The sequence below is a fragment of the Rana temporaria genome, chromosome 2, assembly GCF_905171775.1.
Source record: "Rana temporaria chromosome 2, aRanTem1.1, whole genome shotgun sequence".
Lineage (NCBI taxonomy): Eukaryota > Metazoa > Chordata > Amphibia > Anura > Ranidae > Rana > Rana temporaria.
Genome location: NC_053490.1, coordinates 441,602,264 through 441,624,252, shown reverse-complemented (window position 1 = coordinate 441,624,252; position 21,989 = coordinate 441,602,264). Strand labels below are relative to the sequence as shown.

Sequence of the window (21,989 nt, the reverse complement as noted above, 5' to 3'; positions counted from 1 at the left end):
GTGAAAAAAAGTGGAAAAAAAATTAAAAAAACTCACACAAAAACACAAAAAAAATATAAAATAAAAAATCCAAAAATAGTTGTGGTTGTATTTTTCTCCTCTCTTTATTGTTCTCTTATGTTCACTCTCTACTGTCCACTCACTATTGTTCTATATCTATTCTCTCTATTTTTACAATGTTTTATTGTATTTGCTTTGCAGGTATGGTATGTTATACTGTAATGTTTGTTTTATTGTTAACCATCATTTGTTTAGCAGGTACGCCATTCAGTTGCATCGCGGATTTATTTAGCGTGACAGCAACAGCGTTTGCTCCCACGATTTATAAAGCTGTGACTCCAACGCTGTAGGAGGTGATTTCACCACCACGGTTAAAAAAAAAGCATATATGCCGAAGCATGGGGGCAGCAGGGGCGGAGGAGCGATTTTGCTCCTAATGCCGCGTACATACGGTCGAAATTCCGACGGAGGCTTGCCCATGGAAAAGTTCGACCGTGTGTATGCGGCATAACTTTTTATGCGGGAGGATGCCCCCATGCTTCGGCATGTATATTTTTTAGGCACAGGTTGCGTTAAAAAATTTTTTATTTTTTACTGTATTTATTTTTTTGGTATTTGCTTTGCAGGTATGGTATGGTAAGATCTTAATGTTAAAATGTAATGTTACTTTGTTATAATGTTTAACCATCATTTGCTTAGCAGGTACGCCATTCAGTTGCAGCACGGATTTATTTAGCGTGACAGCAACAGCGTTTGCTCCCACGATACATAAAGCCGCGACTCCAACACTGTGGGAGGTGATTTCACCACCACAGTTAAAAAAAGAGCATATATGCCGAAGCATGGGGGCATTAGGGGCGGAGGAGCGATTTTGCTCCTAATGCCGCGTACATACGGTCGAAATTCCGTCGGAAGCTTGCCCGTGGAAAAGTCCGACCGTGTGTATGCGCCATAACTTTTTATGCGGCGTACATACGTGTGTGAGCGGCATAACTTTTTTGCGGGAGGATGCCCCCATGCTTCGGCATATATAAATGGTGCATGTATGCCCATCATTAGAAGTGGGTGGATGAAGGGAGGTATTCTAATGGTGGGCATACCCACCGATCAATCTTTTTTTCGTTCAGCCAACAGGCTGCATGAAAAAAAAAAAAAGATTACAATACATGTCCAACAAGAACCATCAACGTATGGTATGTTGCTGGACTTTGAATGGTTATACCAGAATGATGCCTGCGGGTTTAGGTATCATCTTGGTATCATTCTTTTCAGCCAGCGGTCGGCTTTCATGTAAAAGCAGTCCTAGCGGCTAATTAGCCTCTAAACTGCTTTTACAAGCAGTGGGAGGGTATGTCCCCTCCCCGGATATAAACTGCGCCATTGGGAAAGTGGGAAAACATTTTATCACACCGATCTTGGTGTGGTCAGTTGCTTTAAGGGCAGAGGAAAGATCTAGGGTCTAATAGACCCCAATTTTTTCAAAAAAGAGTACCTGTCACTAACTATTGCTATCATAGGGGATATTTACATGCCCTAAGATGGCAATAAAAATTATAAAAATAATAAAAAAAAGTAAGGAACAGTTTAAAATAAAATTAAAAAAGCAAATTAAATAATAATAAAAAAAAAAAAAAAAAAAAAAAGCACCCCTGTCCCCCCCTGCTCTTGCGCAAAGGCGAACGCAAGCGTCGGTTTGGCGTTATATGCAAACAGCAATTGTACCATGCATGTGAGGTATCACCGCGAAGGTCAGATCGAGGGCAGTAATTTTAGCAGTAGACCTCCTCTGTAAATCTAATGTGGTAACCCGTAGAGGCTTTTAAAGGCTTTTAAAAATGTATGTAGTTTGTCGCCACTGCGCATTTGTGCGCAATTTTAAAGCATGTCGTGTTTGGTATCTATGTACTCGGCCTAAGATCATCTTTTTTATTTCATCAAACATTTGGGCAATATAGTGTGTTTTAGTGCATTAAAATAAAAAAATATGTATTTTTGCCCAAAAAAATGCATTTGAAAAATCGCTGCGCAAATACTGCGACGTAAAAAACAATGCAACACCCACCATTTTAATCTGTAGGGCCTTTGCTTTAAAATAATATATAATGTTTGGGGGTTCAACTTAACTTTCTTGCAAAAAAATAATATGTTTTTATGTAAACAAACAGTGTCAGAAAGGGCTTTTTCTTCAAGTGGTTAGAAGAGTGGGTAATGTGTGACATAAGCTTCTAAATGTTTTTTATAAAATGCCAGGACAGTTCAAAACCCCCCCAAATGACCCCATTTTGGAAAGTAGACACCCCAAGCTATTTGCTGAGAGGCATCTCGAGTCCATGGAATATTTTATATTTTGACACAAGTTGTAGGAAAGAGAATTATTATTATTTTATTTTATTTTTTTTGCACAAAGTTGTCACTAAATGATATATTGCTCAAACATGCCATGGGCATATGTGGAATTACACCCCAAAATACATTCTGCTGCTTCTTCTGAGTACGGGGATACCACATGTTTGGGACTTTTTGGGAGCCTAGCCGCGTACGGGACCCCAAAAACCAATCACCACCTTCAGGCTTTCTAAGGGTGTAAATTTTTGATTTCACTCCTCACTACCTATCACAGTTTCGGAGGCCATGGAATGCCCAGATGGCACAAAACCCCCCCAAATGACCCCATTTTGGAAAGTAGACACCCCAAGCTATTTGCTGAGAGGTATGTTGAGTATTTTGCAGATCTTGCTTTTTGTCACAAAGATTTGAAAATTGAAAAAAGAAAAAAAAATATATATATATATATATCTTTCTTCATTTTCAAAAATAAATGAGCGCTGTAAAATACTCACCATGCCTCTCAGAAAATAGCTTGGGGTGTCTACTTTCCAAAATGGGGTCATTTGGGGGGGTTGTCTGCCATCTGGGAATTCCATGGCCTCCGAAACTGTTATAGGCAGCGAGGAAAAAAAATTGCGCCCTTAGAAATCCTGAAGGCGGTGCTTGGTTTTCGGGGCCCCGTACGCGGCTAGGCTCCCGAAAAGTCCCACACATGTGGTATCCCCGTACTCAGGAGAAGCAGCAGAATGTATTTTGGGGTGCAATTCCACATATAACCATGGCATGTGTGAGCAATATATCATTTAGTGACAACTTTGTGCAAAAAAAAAAAAAAAAAAAAAAAGTTTGTCATATTCCAGCAACTGGTGGCAAGATATAAAATATTCCATGAACTCAAAATGCCTCTCAGAAAATAGCTTGGGGTGTCTACTTTCCAAAATGGGGTCATTTGGGGGGGTTGTGTGCCATCTTGGCCTTTTATGGCCTTCAATACTGTGATAGGTAGTGATCGGTAGTGAGGAGTGAAATCAAAAATGTATGCCCTTAGAAATCCTGAAGGCCGTGCTTGGTTTTCGGGGTCCCGTACGCGGCTAGGCTCCCAAAAAGTCCCACACATGTGGTATTCCCGTACTCAGGAGAAGCTGCAGAATGTATTTTGGGGTGTAATTCCACATATGCCCATGGCATGTGTGAGCAATATATCATTTAGTGACAACTTTGTGCAAAAAAAATAAAAATTGTCATATTCCCGCAACTTGTGGCAAAATATTAAATATTCCATGGACTCAACATGCCTCTCAGCAAATAGCCTGGGGTGTCTACTTTCCAAAATGGGGTCATTTGGGGGGGGGTTTGTGCTATTTGGGCATTTTATGGCCTTCAAAACTGTGATAGGTAGTGAGGAGTGAAATAAAAAATTTGCGCCCTTAGAAATCCTGAAGGCGATGCTTGGTTTTCGGGGTCCCGTACGCGGCTAGACTCGCAAAAAGTCCCACACATGTGGTATCCCCGTACTCAGGAGAAGCAGCAGAATGTATTTTGGGGTGCAATTCCACATATAACCATGGCATGTATGAGCAATATATCATTTAGTTACAACTTTTTGTAATTTCTTTTTTCTTTTTCTTTTTTTGTCATTATTCAATCACTTGGTACAAAAAAAAAAAATATTCAGTGGGCTCAATATGCCCCTCAGCAGATTCCTTGGGGTGTCTACTTTCCAAAATGGGGTCATTTGGGGGGATTTTGTGCTATTTGGGCATTTTATGGCCTTCAAAACTGTCTTAGGTAGTGAGAAGTGAAATCAAAAATTTGCGCCCTTAGAAATCCTGAAGGCGGTGCTTGATTTTCGGGGCCCCGTACGTGGTTGGGCTCCCAAAAAGTCTCACACATGTGGTATCCCCGTACTCAGGAGAAGCAGGAGAATGTATTTTGGGGTGCAATTCCACATATAACTATGGCATGTGTGAGCAATATATCATTTAGTTACAACTTTTTGTAATTTCTTTTTTTTTTTTTTTTTTTTTGTCATTATTCAATCACTTGTTACAAAAAAAAAAAATATTCAATGGACTCAACATGCCTTTCAGCAGGTTCCTTGGGGTGTCTACTTTCCAAAATGGGGTCATTTGGGGGGGTTTTGTACTTCCCTGCTATTTTAGCACCTCAAGAATTGAGATAGGCAGTCATAAAATAAAAGCTGTGTAAATTCCAGAAAATGTACCCTAGTTTGTAGATGCTATAACTTTTGCGCAAACCAATAAATATACGCTTATTGGCATTTTTTTTACTAAAGACATGTGGCTGAATACATTTTGGCCAAAATGTATGACTAAAATTGAGTTTGTTCGATTTTTCTTATAACAAAAAGTAGAAAATATCATTTTTTCTCAAAATTTTCGCTCTTTTTCCGTTTATATCGCAAACATTAAAAATCGCAGAGGCAATCAAATACCATCAAAAGAAAGCTCTATTTGTGGGAAAAAAAGGACGCAAATTTTGTTTGGGTACAACATTGTATGGCCGCGCAATTACCAGTTAAAGCAGCGCAGTGGAAAATTGTAAAAACACCTCTGGTCTTAAGGCTGACAAATGGTCCGGTGGGAAAGTGGTTAATGCACACTACTTTAGTAGCTCTACTTCAGAAAAGGTTCCTGTACTACTTCAAGGCGACCTCTAGGTGACTTGTACCCATTGATTTCAATGGAAGTGGCCTTCAAAGTCAGATCAGTGGTCTTAACTGAAGCAACTTTACAGGAAGAGAAAATAGTTTTCTCAGGCAAACCCCTCCCTCCCTCCCACAGAGCTGATTATTGTTTGATTGGCCACTGGCAAAGTTGCCTGTCCTGGATGCGACTTGAAGTTGCCTCGAAGTTGCCTCGAGCCCCCCGATCAGCTCTCCCTGTCAGCGCGAACCGAGGAGAGCCGTTTACCGCCACTTCCTGGTTCACGCGATGATCAGCTGTGATTGGTCACAACTGATCACGTGGTAAGAAGCCTATGTCAGACTGACACACAGCACCTCCGATCGCTGCGCTGCGCATCCCCGTGGGCGCACGCCGGATCTGTTACCCTGATCACATCATATGACATCCGATCAGGATAACTAAACCACTTTGCTGCCATCATTCTGCTATTTGGTGGCCGGCAAGTGGTTAAAGTCTGCCAGACTAATACAATATTTTCAGATTTTATTTTGAACACTTTCTCCAACTGTGTTTTTTTATGTCTACGGATATGGATCAACTGACAAAACTTTGTTGTCATATAAAAATGCTTTTTTTTGTCTAATTAGCACAAACAAACCATTGCCTCGTTAAAATCATATCTCCATTTTTTACATCCAAAGACCAGAAGTAGTGCTTTACGATAACTCAGAAAGAGGAATGGCACCATCTAGTGATATTGAAAGAAGATACCGCAGAGTTTTCAGAGCATGTTTCTTAATCGTGAGAAGTTGTCTCTTGTAACTGTTTTCCCATAGCTCCCAACTGTCCCTGTTTTCGGGGGACTGTCCCTGATTTGGAGCAATGTCCCTCTGTCTCTCATTCCTCATCATTTGTCCTTCATTTTGGTCTTATCTAAATAGATGTATATAAAATGCACTTTGTATCTATCAAAAAGTGTTTTCCAGCGCTAAACCTTTTATCTGATTTCTAAATTGCTGCATTTGTAAAATCCAAAAGCCAATATAAAAGGAATAATAGAGGTAAATAAAAAGCACTAGTGGGTTTACCCATTTTTTTTTTTACAATTCTCCTTTAAGGGGGCGTGGCAAGGGGTGTGTTCTATGCCTGCATACTTTTGCTGATAGGTGTCCCTCATTCCCATCTCAAAAAGTTGGGAGGTATGGTTTTCCCCTACTGAGATTCTACAGTACTGTGTAGGCAGGTGTGAAGAAATGCTGTAAAGTATGAATGCTTTCAATTACGAAATGCAAAGTGAGCAAACTGAAAGAAAAATCAAATCAATATTTGGTGTGACTACCCTGGACGTTTTTACAGCTACTGTTTTTGGCTTCAGACGTTTTTCTCTGCCATCAATAACAGCATGTTATCATATGTATCCATGCACACATAGACTGTTATTTAGCAGTTTTTGGCAGAGGTGTTTTCTAGGATTTGAGAGAAGTTTTTCAGCTGTAAAAACGCTCTAAGTCTGAAAACAGCTTAAAAACGCTGCTACAGCTAATGTTACTGCCTTTTTTTTTATAAAGTCCAGTGTGCATGAGGCTTTAGACTTGCGCACTTTGTACACTTGCACAAAGTCAGGGATGATTTGGTATGATTAACCAATTATGCCAAGTAGGTGCCCATAATGACCTACACTGGGCAGAGACGTCACAAAGGTGTGGGGCCACAAGGTGACGTCCCTGGGTGGCCCCGACCCTTACCTATTTAAGAACTGTCAGACGGAGGAGCGGGCAGTAGGCGGTAAGCCTTCGGCTTTTTTCAGGTTTGGCGGTGTGATTGACAATGGATTTACGGGGGGCATTATTTTTGCATTGTTAATAAAGGAATTGTCAAAAACTGTATTTGTATTTCATTTTCTATGTGACACTTTTTTGGGGAATGAGCAAAGGTACAATGTACCCCATACTCATTCACATGGGGGGGGCAGGATTTTTATTTTAGATAGATTGTAGAATTGTTGGAACTTGTCAGTCTCTGACAAGTAAAACTTCCTGCTAAATTGTGTGTGAAACAAGGACAGGAAATGAGGGAAAATTCCCCCAATTGGTGGGTCACAATCTGTCTATTGGTTGCAGAAAATTAGAATGTCAATAATTACATTCACTGTGATAGGACTCATAGATCCCCAATTAAATGTGATAACATCAGAAAAGAAATAAGATCAATTGTAAAGCAGCACTTTGGACACATGATGGCGCTGTTCACTACACAATTTTACAGTTTCCAGAAGCCAGGACTATAACTGGTATGTAGTTATGTTGGCAAACATTTTCAAATTGCCATTTTAAGTTTTCCACTAGCAGTCTTGAACAATTGTGATGGATTATGTAAAACAATTATGTACAGCTGTATTATGTGTCCTTTTCATTATTTATAAATTTCACTGAAAATCGTGAATTAAAAAAAATAGTAAATATATATAACTAAGCAATATACACTAATCGGCCATAACAATATGACCACTGACAGGTAAAGGAAATAACATTGATTATCTTGTGACAATGGCTCATCAAAGTGGCTGAGATATATTAAGCAGCAAGTGAACATGTTGTCCTTGAAGTTGATGTGTAGAAAGTAGAAAAATGGGCAAGCGTAAGGATTTGAATGACTTTGACTAGGGCTAAATTGTAATGGCCAGATGGCTGGCTGCCATAAGTGGAAGAAGAAAGGCCAGTAAACTGGCAATAGTGTCATGGGTGACCAAAGCTCATTGATGCATGTGGGAAGCAAAAGTTGTCCCGTGTTGTACTATCCAATAGAAGGGCTACTGTAGCTCAGATTGCTGACAAAGTTGATGTTAGTTCTGATAGAAAGGTGTCAAAATACACAGTGCCGGCGCCCCCCCTCCGTGACCTAAGCAGTGACACAACGACGCGGGGCGGGTTCAGACAGCGGAGCAGTGACAGCCACAGGCAGGTAAGAGCAGGGAGAGGCAAGGTGAGCTACATTGGCAATGCAAGGGGGGCGGGGGGTGCAGGGTGACACCGCTGCACCAACCATCCCCTCCTCTCGCAACCCTGGGTTGTCTGTCTGAGCAGTCCCGGATGTCACACAGCAGGCACATCTGAGCAGAGTAAAGCCGCCTCCCCCTCCTCTCTGTTTATGTGTACACAGGGGGAGGGGACCTGCTGTGCATGTGCCGCGGCTGTGCTGATCTGAGTTACTGAAGGGGGGTCTGCACTGAAGTGGGGGGCTACACTGAAGGGGGTCTGAACAGAAGGGGGGCTACACTGAAAGGGGGTCTTCATTGAAAGAAGGGGTCTGCACTGATGGGGTCCTGCACTGGAGGGGGGGTCTGCACTGAAGGAAGGGGGTCTGCACTGAAGAGGGGGTCTGCACTGAAGGGGGTCTTTATTGAAGAGGGGGGCTGAACTGAAGGAAGGGGGATCTGCACTGAAGGGGTTGGTCTGCACTGAAGGGGTTGGTCTACACTGAAGGGAGAGGGTTTGCACTGAAGGGGGTCTGTGTAACATACAGAGGGCTCAGAGCTGTGGGGGCTGTATAATTTTAAAGGGGTCCAGAGGTACAGGGTGCTGTGTAATGTAAAGGGGTCCAGAGGTGCAGGGTGCTGTGTAATGTAAAGGGGTGCAGGGGGCTGTGTAATGTAAAGGGGTCCAGAGGTGCAGGGTGCTGTGTAATGTAAAGGCGTCCAGAGATGCAGGGTGCTGTGTAATATAAAGGGGTCCAGAGGTACAGGGTGCTGTGTAATTTAAAGGGGATGAGTCTACACAGCAAGTGGAGAAGATAGTAAGATCCGCTGATTACTGATCCTATTTGTGCGTCCATAGTCATGTCTGAGTCAAAGATAACTCTGAGGCTTTTGACTTTAGTGCTTGGTGTGATGGTTTTTCCAAGGATGGTGGGTGGTGTCCATGTCGTCCTAGAATTTGTCTTTTGGTTTGCGTGGAGAAAGACAAGTTCTGTTTTGGATCCATTGAGTTCGAGGGAGCTCTCCGTCATCCAATTATCTATCAATGGCAGGCACTTTTCTAGTCCGTGATATTTGTCTTTTTTATTGGTGATGCGAAAATAAAGTTGAATGTCATCAGCGTAGGAGTGGTAGAGCAGGTCCTGTTTGCTGATGATTTTGGGGAGTGGGCGGAGGTAGATGTTGAAGAGCACGGGCGACAGGGGTGATCCTTGAGGTACTCCACATGTGATGGTGTGAGCTTCCGAAGTGAAGGCACCTAGTTTCACTGTCTGGGCTCGATTTTCTAGGAATGATGAGAACCATGGTAGATCTCAGTCTACGACTCCAGCTACTTCTGTGAGACGAGTGAGTAGAATTTTGTGGTCTACTGTGGTCTACACTGAGGTCCGGCAGCACCAGGAAACACGATTCTCCTTCGTCTGCTGCTTCAAGAGCATCATCCCATATTTTGAGAAGTGCCGTTTCTGTCCCGTGGCCTGGGCAGAAACCCTATTGTAGTGGGTCCAGGAGTTTGTGGGTGTCCAAATGGAGTTGTAGCTGTTGTACTACTGCTTTCTCCATAATCTTGGAGATTGTGCTAAGGCTTGTTACCCGTCTGCGGTAGTTTGGGTCTTTAGGGTTGAGGTTGGGTTTCTTTAGGAGCGGTTTGATTATGCCTTGCTTGAGAGAAATTGGAACAATACCTTCTTTGAATGATTGATTTATGAGATGTGTTATGGTGGGTGCCACAATTTTGGTAGATTCTTTCAAGAGTTTTGTAGAAATAATGTAGTTTGGTGATGTAGTGTCTCAGAGATTTTTGATGATGCTTTTGGTGGTGTCGATGGTGATTGGTAGCAGAGTAAATACTGTTGATTGTAGAATATTTATATTGATGTTTTTTTCTTGCTTTGTCCGGATGAGGTAGGTCAGTTGTTTTTTTCTGCTGAATTATTTCACAAATGTTTTCGATTTTGTCAAAAAAAAATTGATAGTTCATTGCAGAACTCTTGTGTTTCGTTTTGCTGGAGGCAAAATAGAGGTGAATAGAGGGTCCGATTGGGTCAGACCAATTGTGTGAAAGGGGCCTAAAGCTGCTTTTAAATGGACGGTCTGCAGTCTACCCACACTGCAGGTGCAGCACAGTGCACCTGTGGCTTACCTGTGGATTGGCTATACTTTGCCATAGAATTCTATTATATCCTGCAGGTGTGGTGCACTTTCTGAAAGTGCACCAAACCCGCAGGTAAAACCAGAAGTCTATGGCTCAGTGCAGATAACCTGCAGGTGCACTAAACTACACCTACAGATCAGTTTGAAAGCAGCCTAGTACCCACTGCAGAACAGATATGCCCATATGTACACTGTGATTTTAGTAATAAACGTACCTTTAATAACAGTCATCTATTCAGGTATAACCGGTTGTTGCTGCCCCAGGCAGAGAGCATTTGATATCACTCCGCCTATGATAGGAGCCCATGCTATACAGGAAGCATTGGCTTATGTGGCTCTGCTCCGCAGCTGCTTGCTTCCTCTACCGCTGGATTCATTCACAACACTGATGCTCTGGCATGGCGGGTCGGCAAACTACAATCTAGGCTTTCCAACCCGCTATTCCAGAGCAGGAGGTGGCGGGCAACATCAGAAGGCTTCGTGGGCCACTGGTTGGGCACCCCTGGTCTAAATTAAGTTTGAATATTTGATAGTATATTTGGAAATTAATAGAGTAAAGAAAAACAGTTGGATACTAGATTAATAAATGTAATGTATATTGAATGAAGGGGGTAATAAAAATAAAATGAATGTTCGTGTGAATGAGCCCATAAGCATCTATGGCAGCAGAAGCTAACTGCCATCTGGCAGCTGTGAACCCTGTAAGTTCACTGCACTGAGAGATTGGGCTCAGATCTATACTCCATGGTCCATGCTGGCTATTCTGAAATTTTTTTTTTCTTGTAATCCCAATCTCACTAGAACTTTTGGCTGAATCTTTTTGTTTAATTACAGGTAACGTGGCCTGGATGCATGTGCTTGCCGCTCGTCAGATGCAGCTGAAACCACACGTTCTTGGTGGACAGGCGTACTTTGCGTATGATGACACCCCGTTTAGGCGTATAAAGGACTTTAATCAGGAACTGTTCACTGAATTTGACCCTGATATACAAATAGGGTCGTACATTCCGTACTGGAAGATGTGGTTGATTGTATCGATTTACAACTCAATAGCATTCATTTTGAAGCCTTTTTGGAAACTGAAACCCTTCTTAACTATACCAATCCTGAAGTTAGTGCAAACTACATTCTATGCTGACACCGACAAGGCATTCAGACACTTTGGCTACAAGCCCTATTACAGCTGGGTGGAAAGCAAGCAGAGGACCTGCCAATGGCTGAAACAGGCAACCGAAGACCTGAGAAAGACTAAAAAGGATTCTTAAAGGCTGATTCTATTAATGTTTATACAAAAATAAAGGTGCCAAAGCAACCATATTATAACTAGATTTTTATTTAAAATTGGGCTGTGTTGACATTTAACTCTAGTTACACACATGTTGCTCCAAAATATTACCCCTCACCCACATACCCCTATATAGTCTATAAATAGGGGTATAAAATATTACCCCTCAGCCACACTTCCCAATGCAACATTTCGACACAAATACATGATGTCTGGGTACAACGTAATGTGGGTGTTACTGAGGTGAATCAGAAAATTCCAACTAATAGTGGGTTCATACCCCACTAAGGACACTTTCACCCTGCTCCTTTGAAAAAAAATGCATATGCGTTTTTACTACTTTTTTTTTTTTTTTTGGTGTGCTTTTAAAGCATTTCTTGTGTAATTTCTGGTTGCCTGACTGCAATCATGCACCTATGAAACAACCTGTGGTGCATTTTTAATGTGTTTTCCATTCACTTCAATGGGGAGGTGCTTTTTAAATATGCACCAAAAATGAAGCATGCAGAACTCTCAAAAACATATCGCACCTGCAGCACATTGGTTTGAAGAGTTCCATAAGATTTAAAGTCCTCATGCACACAGGGTGTAATAAAAATGAGCTGCAAAGCCAGTACCGACGCCAGGAAAAAGCGGCTGTAAAAACACGCTTTTAGTAGCTTTTCGCATTGGCGTTAATGCATGTTTTGCGTTTCTCTGCCTCTTCTATTTTCCACTCCCAAATACAATTACTACAGACTTGTGGCATGTAACGTGTGCTCTGAGAATTTTGAAGAGAGACCCCACGCCAAAAAAAAACAGCATGAGGTCCACTCCCCCAAGACCATACCAGACACTTCAGTCCGTTATGGTTTTTGAGGCGAACCACAAGCCCAAAAAAAATGGCGTGTGGCCCCCCCCAAAATCCATACCAGACCCTCATCCGAGTGAGCACCCCCCCTTCCTCCTGGACCATGCCAGGCCACATGCCCTCAACATGGGGGGGTGGGTGCTTTTGGGCGGGGGGCTCTTTCTTCATAAAGGAATTTCTTCATAAATGTCTTTCTTCATAAAATTGGGACGTGTATTCTGTACAGTATATACCATAGTTTGTGGACTCTATAACTTTCCTACAGGCTTAATAATGTAGCACTACCCCCGGAGTAGCTTCAGATGTATTTTGGGCGGCATGTTACCTCTATCTTCTCACTGTCCAGGGTAATAGAAGAGAGTTGAAAAAGTTCAATGTCCACACTTTACACTTCTTTTTCTAGGATTTATTTGCAGAACTTGGTAAAAAAAAGACGTTGGAGGGGTGGAAGGGTAAATAGGTAGATAGGTTCAGGTGCATAATCTCAATTAGGAAACACTCCTGCTTCCAGCAAACAGTTCTCATCGCCACTCTAGCCAGAGTGGGTATTGCTCATTCGGATAGGTTCCTCTCACTGGCCTAGCAGCCGGAATGGTGCATGGAATAAAGTACAGTCTCTGCCACAGGCTTTCTTTATGAGGAGACACTTTTGGTCCAGAATCCCCTGCCACAGGATTCAGCACCCGGATCTCTCCAGATTAACTTCTGTAGAACTCAGATCTGACAGGCGATCACCATCAAGCCTCTCAGTATATGGTGCATGACGTTTCCAAGCCTTCTCCCAAGATACCAGCTTCTTGCATGGTCCTCTCCAGGATAGGTCCTCCCCTGGCTTCCTTCATCAAGCAGCGTCTTCACTCCAGGACAGCACAGTATCACGTTGAAAGTGCAGACCCAGTCTAACTACTGGGCCTACTAAGCTAAACCACAACCCCGGACCAAGTGGTCCCGGAGCCAGGATTTCAGGAGCATGAACCCCCGGCCAGGCGGGCCACGAGGCGCGAGTGGGACGACAGACTGACGACCCTGGTCCAATGGCATCTGTCCCTTAAGTACCCCTCCCCAGCATCCCCACAATCACTCCCCTGATTCGCTGCTGAGGGGGACTTGTACTCGCACAAATGCTCCCGTCTGATACTTTTTTTTTCAGAGAGAGGGGGCGGAGAGCGGAGCAGTGCACTGGCTCGAAGAGAAAGCCAAGACCTCCCCCCCCCTCTAGCCGCCACCGTCTAGTTGATGAGCGCGGGGACCGTCAATGCTGCAATAGAGTGCCGCAATGCCCACGGCTTGTGTGAGGTGTCGCCGTTCTTGCACGCTGCCAGCTCTGCTCCACCCCACTGTGCATTGCAGCTGGCATCTTTCCTCTCCCCAGATGCACTGTGGAATGGAGCAAACTGAACCCGCCCTTCCTCCTCCTGTGCACAGAGTTCAAAGGAGGAGGAGGGAAGGAGGCACCTGTACCTCGAGCGCGCCGGTCTTAGGTCTGTCATCTAAAAGTTAGTATTGGAGGGGAGGGGGAATGAAGAAGTGGGTGAGTGAGGGGGACAGGCAAAAAGTTTACTTTGAGTGATTTGGGTAAGAGAATATCCATCCATCCCCTCCATACCATTATGGCTCCATTCATCCCCCCGATCCAATCCCAGTTCCATCCATGCCCCCATACCATACCAGCTCCATACACCCCACCTCAATCCCATCCCTGCTCCATACACCCCCCCCCCTATCCAATCCAAGCTCCATCCATCCCCCATACCATTCCGGCTCCATCCATCCCCCCGATCCAATCCCAGTTCCATACATGCCCCCATTCTAGGGTTGTCCCGATACTACACATTTAAAAAAAAGTAATGGTATTCGGTATCGGCGAGTACATGAAAAAAAATATCGGTACTTGTACTTGGTCCTGAAAAAGTGGTATCGGGACAACCCTAGTGGTTACTCTCAGCATAGCCATGGCTGGAACAGAGGCTAAATTGCCCATAATTACATTTGCCTGAGTCAATTAACAACTCAGACCCCCTCTGAATTTAGAGCAGTGCCTGTTCAACAGGAGCAGGCCGCTACAATAAGATACACTGATTTTGGTTATTTTCGCCAATGAAATGTTGGCCTAAATTTATGAAGACCGGTTATTTATTTGCAAAATGTATTAACAGAAAACAAAGAAAAACATGGTGGTTATTTTTCCAAATTTTTGTTTTACATCTATTTGGCAAAAAAATAAAAAGTGGTGATTAAAAACCACCAAAAGAAAGCTCTATTTGTGTGAAAAAAAATATAAAACGTTCATATGAGTACAGTGCTGTATGACAGCGCAATTGTCATTCAAATTGTGACAGCGCTGGAAGCTGAAAACTGGTCTGGGCAGGAAGGGGTTAAAGTGGTTAAAAAGTGGAACAAAAATGCATGAAAATTGTATCCCTTCAAATCTTAATGAACTCTTCACACCAATGCGCTGCAAGTGCGATATGTTTTTGAGAGCGCTGCATTTTTGGTGCATGTTTAATAAGCACCCCACCCCCATTGGAAAACACATCAAAAATGCAATGTGGCAGCGAAAGGAGGTTCTACAAAGTATGGACTCAGGGGGCTGAATACAAATGCACACCACACTTTTCACATATTTATTTGTAAAAACGTTTGAAAACCATTTATTATTTTCCTTCCACTTCACAATTATGTGCCACTTTGTGTTGGTCTATCACATAAAATCCCAATAAAATAAATTTACGTTTTTGGTTGTAACATCACAAAATTTTAAAAATTTCAAGAGGTGTGAATACTTTTTCAAAGCACTGTATATCTGAAGATCGATGAATCCTGATGTACTGACATCTTATTTCTTGAGGCACGAGGCCAGTACAATACAAATGACCCCCTTTTGGAAAGTAGACAGTACAATGTATTTAGTAATATACATGGCAAGTTTTTTGAACCTGTAATTTTTTGGCACAATTTTTTGGAAAATTAAGAAATATTAATATTTTTTTTCACAATTCACATTTTCATTTTCCCCATCAATTTTTTTTTAAATACTGTCACCAATGCAGTACAGTGTCATCATATAATTTTTGTTTTTTTTAAATTTCTGTTTATTGAAAGTTTTGGACATAACAAAACATACATTTCTTGGCACAACACCAAGCTTACCTATCGGTCAACATGACCAGGTACATAAAAACCGTGCCATCACAGATAGCAGACATAACAACATAACACCATCCCTCCCTCTACTCAGTTCCCTTCTCCCGTCAAACCATATCTTAGGTCACATTGAAGAAAGGCCTCCACTTCCCAAATGCGAGTCACAAATTACTATCCCCGATGCACCTGGACTGAATAAGACGATTACTTAATACAAGAATCTTCAGGGTTCAGATATCATTCCCCACTACCCAACCGTCAGGTCAGATTCATACCAGGCCCTCCATACTTTTTCGAATTTCCCCACACACCCCCGAGACAAGTACGTTGCCTTATGATATGGAAGCATAGCATTTACCAGTCCTTTCCAGAAAGCAACCTCTGGGGCCCCCGGACTCCTCCACTTGAGCAAAATAGCTTTCTTCCCATAAAACAGTAGGATACTGATTAACGTTCTGTGAGCCCTAGACGGGACCACCTCCTCCACCAAGCCGAGCAAACACACACTTATTTCCTGCGGGACAGGTACCCCCAGAACCCCTGCTATACAGGACGTGACCCCAGTCCAAAACTGCTGGATATGGGGGCAGCCCCAAAACACATGATGCGCGTCCGCCGGAGCAAACGTACACGTCCAACATTCAGAGGGCACTGACGGATAGATCGAAGCCAACCTGGCAGGGGTATAATACAGCCTGTGTAGGAACTTGAACTGAATCAGCAGGTCCCTAGCCTCCACCAGATATTTAAATGGACGGTCCCACATGTCATCCCACTCCTCCCCCTGTATACCTGGAACTTCTGCCTCCCACCGCTCTCTGCACTTAAGTAATGCCTTGGGACTGGTTTTAAATAACTCTTTATAAGTCACTGACAATGTCTTGGGCAAGTCTTCTGTCATAAGTAAGTCCTCTAATCTAGAAGGGAAGGATTCAACTGTCTGTATCCCAAACTGCGTCTGAAATGCATGTCTCAGTCTCAAATATCGGAAAAATTGCGAGTTAGGAAGTTCATGTTTGGCCTTTAATTGATCAAACGTCAAAAGTACCCCAACTCGAGTAACATCCTTAAGCAATTTAACCCCCTTAGATGCCCACCTGACAGCGTCATCAAATTTATAAAACTGTTGTAGCTTCGGGTTCATCCACAGGGGAGTTGAGGGGGAAAACCCTTTGTAACTTGGACAAGCCAACTTCTCTACCCAGTGTCATCATATAATTGATGTGGCAGTGATCAAAGACACTGACAAACAGTTGAAAGTATGAAAAAAAAGGAATGATTTTTTTTCAATTTAACCACTTAACAACCAGACCAATTATGACACTTCTCTCCTACATGTAACAATCATAATTGTTTTGCTAGAAAATTACATAGAACCCCCAAACATTATATATATTTTTTTAGCAGAGACCTTAGAGAATACAATGGCGGTCACCGCTTCACAGCCGAAGCGGTGCCGTTTTTTTGAATGCAGAGGCCGGGCGCAACGTCATAATATCGCGCCCAGCTGCCGATGATCATATGGACTTCGGCGACCATCTGGTCTGCCAGAAATCTCTATGATCAACATCCGGGGCCGGCGGATCCTGTCACCGACTCACAGATCGCCCATAAGAACAATCAAGCACCATGAATATTCTTATGGTGTAGGGAATCGCCGGCTGAAAATGCTGATATCTGAATGATGCCTCCACAAAGCCGAGGAGGTTAAATAACGTCCACGGTCGGCAAGTGGTTAAAAAAAAAAAAAAATTATAATTTTTTTTGTTTAGTAACTACAATGTTTACACACTATAATATGCTTATAACAGTGAATTTTACTGTTACAGTATGAGCAACTATTTTTTTGTGAGTGAAATTTTTTTTTTATTCAGTGTTTACTATTGTGATTAGCTGTAATTGGCCACAGCTAACCACATGATACAGGTGGGCTGTGATTGGCCCTGCCTGTACCATGTGATCACTGTGACCAATCACAGAGATCAACAAGTTGGTACACAATGAATGGCAATGAATCAAAGTCATTCATTATGTACAAATGTCATGTGATCTGTTGTGATTGGGTAGCAGGCCAGTACATTGATCTGTCTGCTGTATCCGATGGGGCACGTACGAGGCACGATCCTGGGAGGACATCATATGACATTCTCCCAGGATAACAGGGCTCTCATCCTGCCATCATTTTACAATAGGCCGGTCAAGAAGCAGTTAAACACCAAAAAGCACATCAAAAAGGTCCTAAGAGCAAATGAGACTTGAAATATTAGTAAGGTCACATACTTCTAGTGAGTGGAAAATTATACTGAGGTGGTGGATAAACACTGGGAGGAGGGGGAATTTATGCTTGGGAGGTAAGCATGCAGATTAGTGCTCAGTGTTTTTGCAGGGGGATTTTTGCTGACACACAGGGCTTTTTTTCAGGGGGAACGTGGGGGAATGCAGTTCCGGCACCTCCAGCACTGAATTTATGTAATGGCAAGGGGTGCTGGAGAGTCTATGATGCTGACTGTTGGGTGATCTATTATAACTGGCAGGGCCGGATTAACAGGGGGGCTGATGGAGCTGCAGCTCCAGGCCCCTTTCTCAAGATAGGCCCATTTGCCCAAAAAAAGAAAATAAAAAAAGATCGACTTTGGGGGGTTGTAGCTCAACGACCAGAGGTCACAGAAACCCCACATTTGGGGGGTAGGCAGTTGAAGACCTACCCCACAACTGGTGAAAATATGGGACGGCTATCATTTATGGTTCCGGAGATACAGGCCTGCTTGCACAGCCTGTCAGAAGCTACATTCAGAGCGGCCAATATAAATACAAGCTGACACACTGCAACAGACTGATAGGATCACAGTGCTTATAATAATTATTTGTATATTACTCATGGTAATTAAACCCCTTGCCACCCAGGCCAATTCTGACACTTCTCTACTACATGTAAAAATCATCATTTGTTTTTTGCTAGAAAATGACTCTATGGTGGTCTTTGCACTTTTTATGTTGCACGGTGTAGAGCTGCACGATTCTGGCTAAAATGAGAATTGCAATTTTTTCGCTTAGAAGATAGATCACGATTCTCTCACGATTCTTGCGGCGTAACATCATCTTTCACATTAAAACAAACAAAAAAAAAAAAATGGGCTAACTTCACTGTTTTGTTTTTATGGTTTTTATTATTCATTGAAATGGGCAAATGCAGTGTGACATAAAATATTGCAGCAATTGCCATTGTATTCCCTAGAGTCTCTGCTAAAATATATATAATGTTTGGCGGTTCCAAGTAATTTTCTAGCAAATAATATTGCTTTTTAACTTAAAGTGGGGGTTCACCCTTAGAGGGCACTTTTTCCCCTTAGATTCCTGCTCGTTTTCTCTAGGGGAATCGGCTATTTGTTTTAAAATATGTGCAGTACTTACCCGTTTACGAGATGCATCCTCTCCGTCGCTTCCGGGTATGGGCTGCGGGAATGGGCGTTCCTTCTTGATTGACAGTCTTCCGAGAGGCTTCCGACGGTCGCATCCATCGCGTCACGATTTTCCGAAAGAAGCCGAACGTCGGTGCGCAGGCGCAGTATAGAGCCGCACCGACGTTCGGCTTCTTTCGGCTACAAGTGACGCGATGGATGCGACCGTCGGAAGCCTCTCGGAAGACTGTCAATCAAGAAGGAACGCCCAGTCCCGAAGACCATACCCGGAAGCGACGGAAGAAGATGCAGCTCGAAAACGGGTAAGTACTGCTCATATTTTAATACAAATAGCCGATTCCCCTAGACCGAACGAGCAGGAATCTAAGGGGAGAAAAAAAAAATTAATACATGGGTGAACTCCCGCTTTAAGAAACAAGTGGCTAAGTGGTTACATTTCCTGCATTTACACACAGAAGTTTGATCTAAGAAGATAGTTGGTTACAATGTTTCATGTTGTTTACAAACTTGGGGGATTTGTTCTTTACACACAGAACTTTATCCCTTTGATCTAAGAAGGAAGCGTTAGTTACAATGTTTCCTGTTAAAAACTTGGCAGACTGCCCAGATATTTTCTTTTGATAGCTGAAAGTCTCTCCACTTGTTATATGAAAGAATCGGCAAACTCTGCATTGGAGATCGTCAGGGGGGTTGAATCGAGATCACGATTTTTTTTAACGATTAATTGTGCAGCTCTAGCACTGTATTTGCGCAGCAATTTTTCAAACATGTTTTTTTTGGAAAAAAACTGTTTCATTCATTAAAAAAAACACTAGTTAGTTAAGTTAGAACAATTTTTTTTGGTATCCTAAGCGATGCTTTAACATTTTTATAGGTTACATGTTTAGAGTTACAGAGGAGGTCTAGTACTAGAATTATTGTTCTCGCTCTAACGATCGTGGCGTATGTAACCTGTGTGTATCTGGCTCTGATACTACCAGTGCCTACCCAGCCACTGACTAGTATCTCTCCCCAGCCTGTCCCCACACACCCTCTCACCTGCTGACCTGTGGATGGGGGAATCACTCCTGCAGCGTTATTGTGTTCTGCCAGTGAGTACAATGATCAGTGTTGCTAACTATAGATGGCAGCACTGATTGTTTTGGGAAAAACCTAACAGGCTGGTTGTACTCAAGTCGATTAATAGATTGACTTGTGTAAAACCAGCAAGCCCATACATAGATCGACTATGGCTGGTCTCTGCATAATTGGCGTAATTTCAATCCATGTATGACCCACTTAACCACTACGCAGTCCCTAAATATCCTTCCACTCCTGTACATAGTGCTCACTGTCATACTCGCACACTCCTTTCCTGTACATAGTGCCCACTGTCATACTCTCCACTAGGGTTGTCCCGATACCACTTTTTTAGGACCGAGTACAAGTACCGATACTTTTTTTCAAGTAGTCGCCGATACCGAATACCGATACTTTTTTTAAATGTGTCCCCAAATGCAGCCATGTCCCCCCCATATGCAGCCATGTCCCCCACATATGCAGCCATGTCCCCCACATATGCAGCCATGTCCCTCTAGCCATGTCCCTCACATATGCAGCCATGTCCCTCTAGCCATGTCCCTCACATATGCAGCCATGTCCCTCTAGCCATGTCCCTCACATATGCAGCAATGTCCCTCACATATGCAGCCATGTCCCTCACATATGCAGCCATGTCCCTCACATATGCAGCAATGTCCCTCTAGCCATGTCCCTCACATATGCAGCAATATCCCTCTAGCCATGTCCCTCGATGCGGCGGCGGCAGCGAAGGGGGGGGAAAGTATTCTATTTAGGTATCGGGGGTATTTGCGCGAGTACGAGTACTCCCGCAAATACTCGGTATCGGTCCCGATACCGATACTGGTATCGGTATCTGGACAACCCTACTCTCCACACTTCTCTCCTATACATAGTGCCCACTGTCATACCCTACACACTCCTCTCCTGTACATAGTGCCACTGGCATACCCTCCACACTCCTCTCCTATACAGAGCGCCCACTGTCATACCCTTTAAACTCATCTCCTGTACATAGTGCCTGCTGTCATACACTTCTCTCCTGTACATAGTGCCCACTGTCACACCCTCCACACTCCTCTCCTGTACATACTGCTCACTGTCATCCCCTCCACACTCCTCTCCTATACATAGTGCCCACTGTCATACCCTCCACACTCCTCTCCTATACATAGTGCCCACTATCATACCGTCCACATTCCTCTCCTGTACATACTGCCCACTGTCATACCCTCCACACTCCTCTCCTGTACATACTGCCCCATCATACCCTCCACACTTCTCTCTGGTACGTACTACCCTCTGTCATACCCCCACACTCTTCCTGTACATACTGCCCATTGTCATATCCTTCACACTTCTCTCCTGTACATAGTGCCTGCTGTCAAAAACTTCTCTCCTATACATTCTGCCCACTGTCGTACCCTCCACACTTCTCTTCTGTACATACTGCTCACTGTCATCCCCTCCACACTTCTCTCTTGTACAAACTGCCCACTGTCATACCCTTCACACTCCTCTCCTGTACATAGTGCCTTTTGCCGTACCCTTTGCACTCCTCTCCTGTACATAGTGCCCACTGTTAGACCCTCCACATTCCTCTCCCTCACCTGCACATACTTCGCACTTATATACCGTCCATACTCCTCCCCTAGGTCGCTTACCCACATAAACAGTTCTTTAAAATTATACTAAATACCCTCAATATTACCAGCTTTAGAATGGACACACTTTTGTTAGTTCAACTAAAGGAAATCTCAGTTCTCATATTTGTTCTGCCCCATTATTAGTACTCATTTAATTTTGTGATTACTACTATGATGTATAGAGGAACATAGGGGATCCCAGCTACTCTAAATATAGCACTTATATAAAAAAGTGTCCCTGAAAATATTTTTTAAATGTTGGCAACTGTGCACTTAGGCACTGCCCAAGGGCCACTGGGTCAGTAGGGGCCCCATGAGAGGCTCCTGGGATCCTGTGATATTAAAGTGGTAGTAAACTTTCCTGAAATTACTACTTTTTAGAGGCCCTGGGGTAGGTTATGCCACAATGTACAAGTATGCACAGCATATTAGCACATTAGGGTACACTTAAATTTTCAGACTGAGCCCTCCAGTGCTGCGCT

At 43.2% G+C, this 21,989-nt stretch overlaps 1 protein-coding gene across 3 annotated transcripts in view; it reads left to right on the top strand.

The window, feature by feature from the left end:
• LOC120927623 (3 beta-hydroxysteroid dehydrogenase type 7-like) overlaps positions 1 to 11,424 on the top strand; it is a 58,944-nt gene extending 47,520 nt beyond the window's left edge. For all 3 annotated transcript variants that reach the window (XM_040338423.1, XM_040338425.1, XM_040338424.1), the window contains one exon: positions 10,939 to 11,424. In XM_040338423.1, coding sequence (XP_040194357.1) covers positions 10,939 to 11,369 — 431 coding nt within the window. In that variant the 3' untranslated portion in view covers positions 11,370 to 11,424. The remainder of the gene's footprint in view (positions 1 to 10,938) is intronic.
• Positions 11,425 to 21,989: the final 10,565 nt, after the last annotated feature.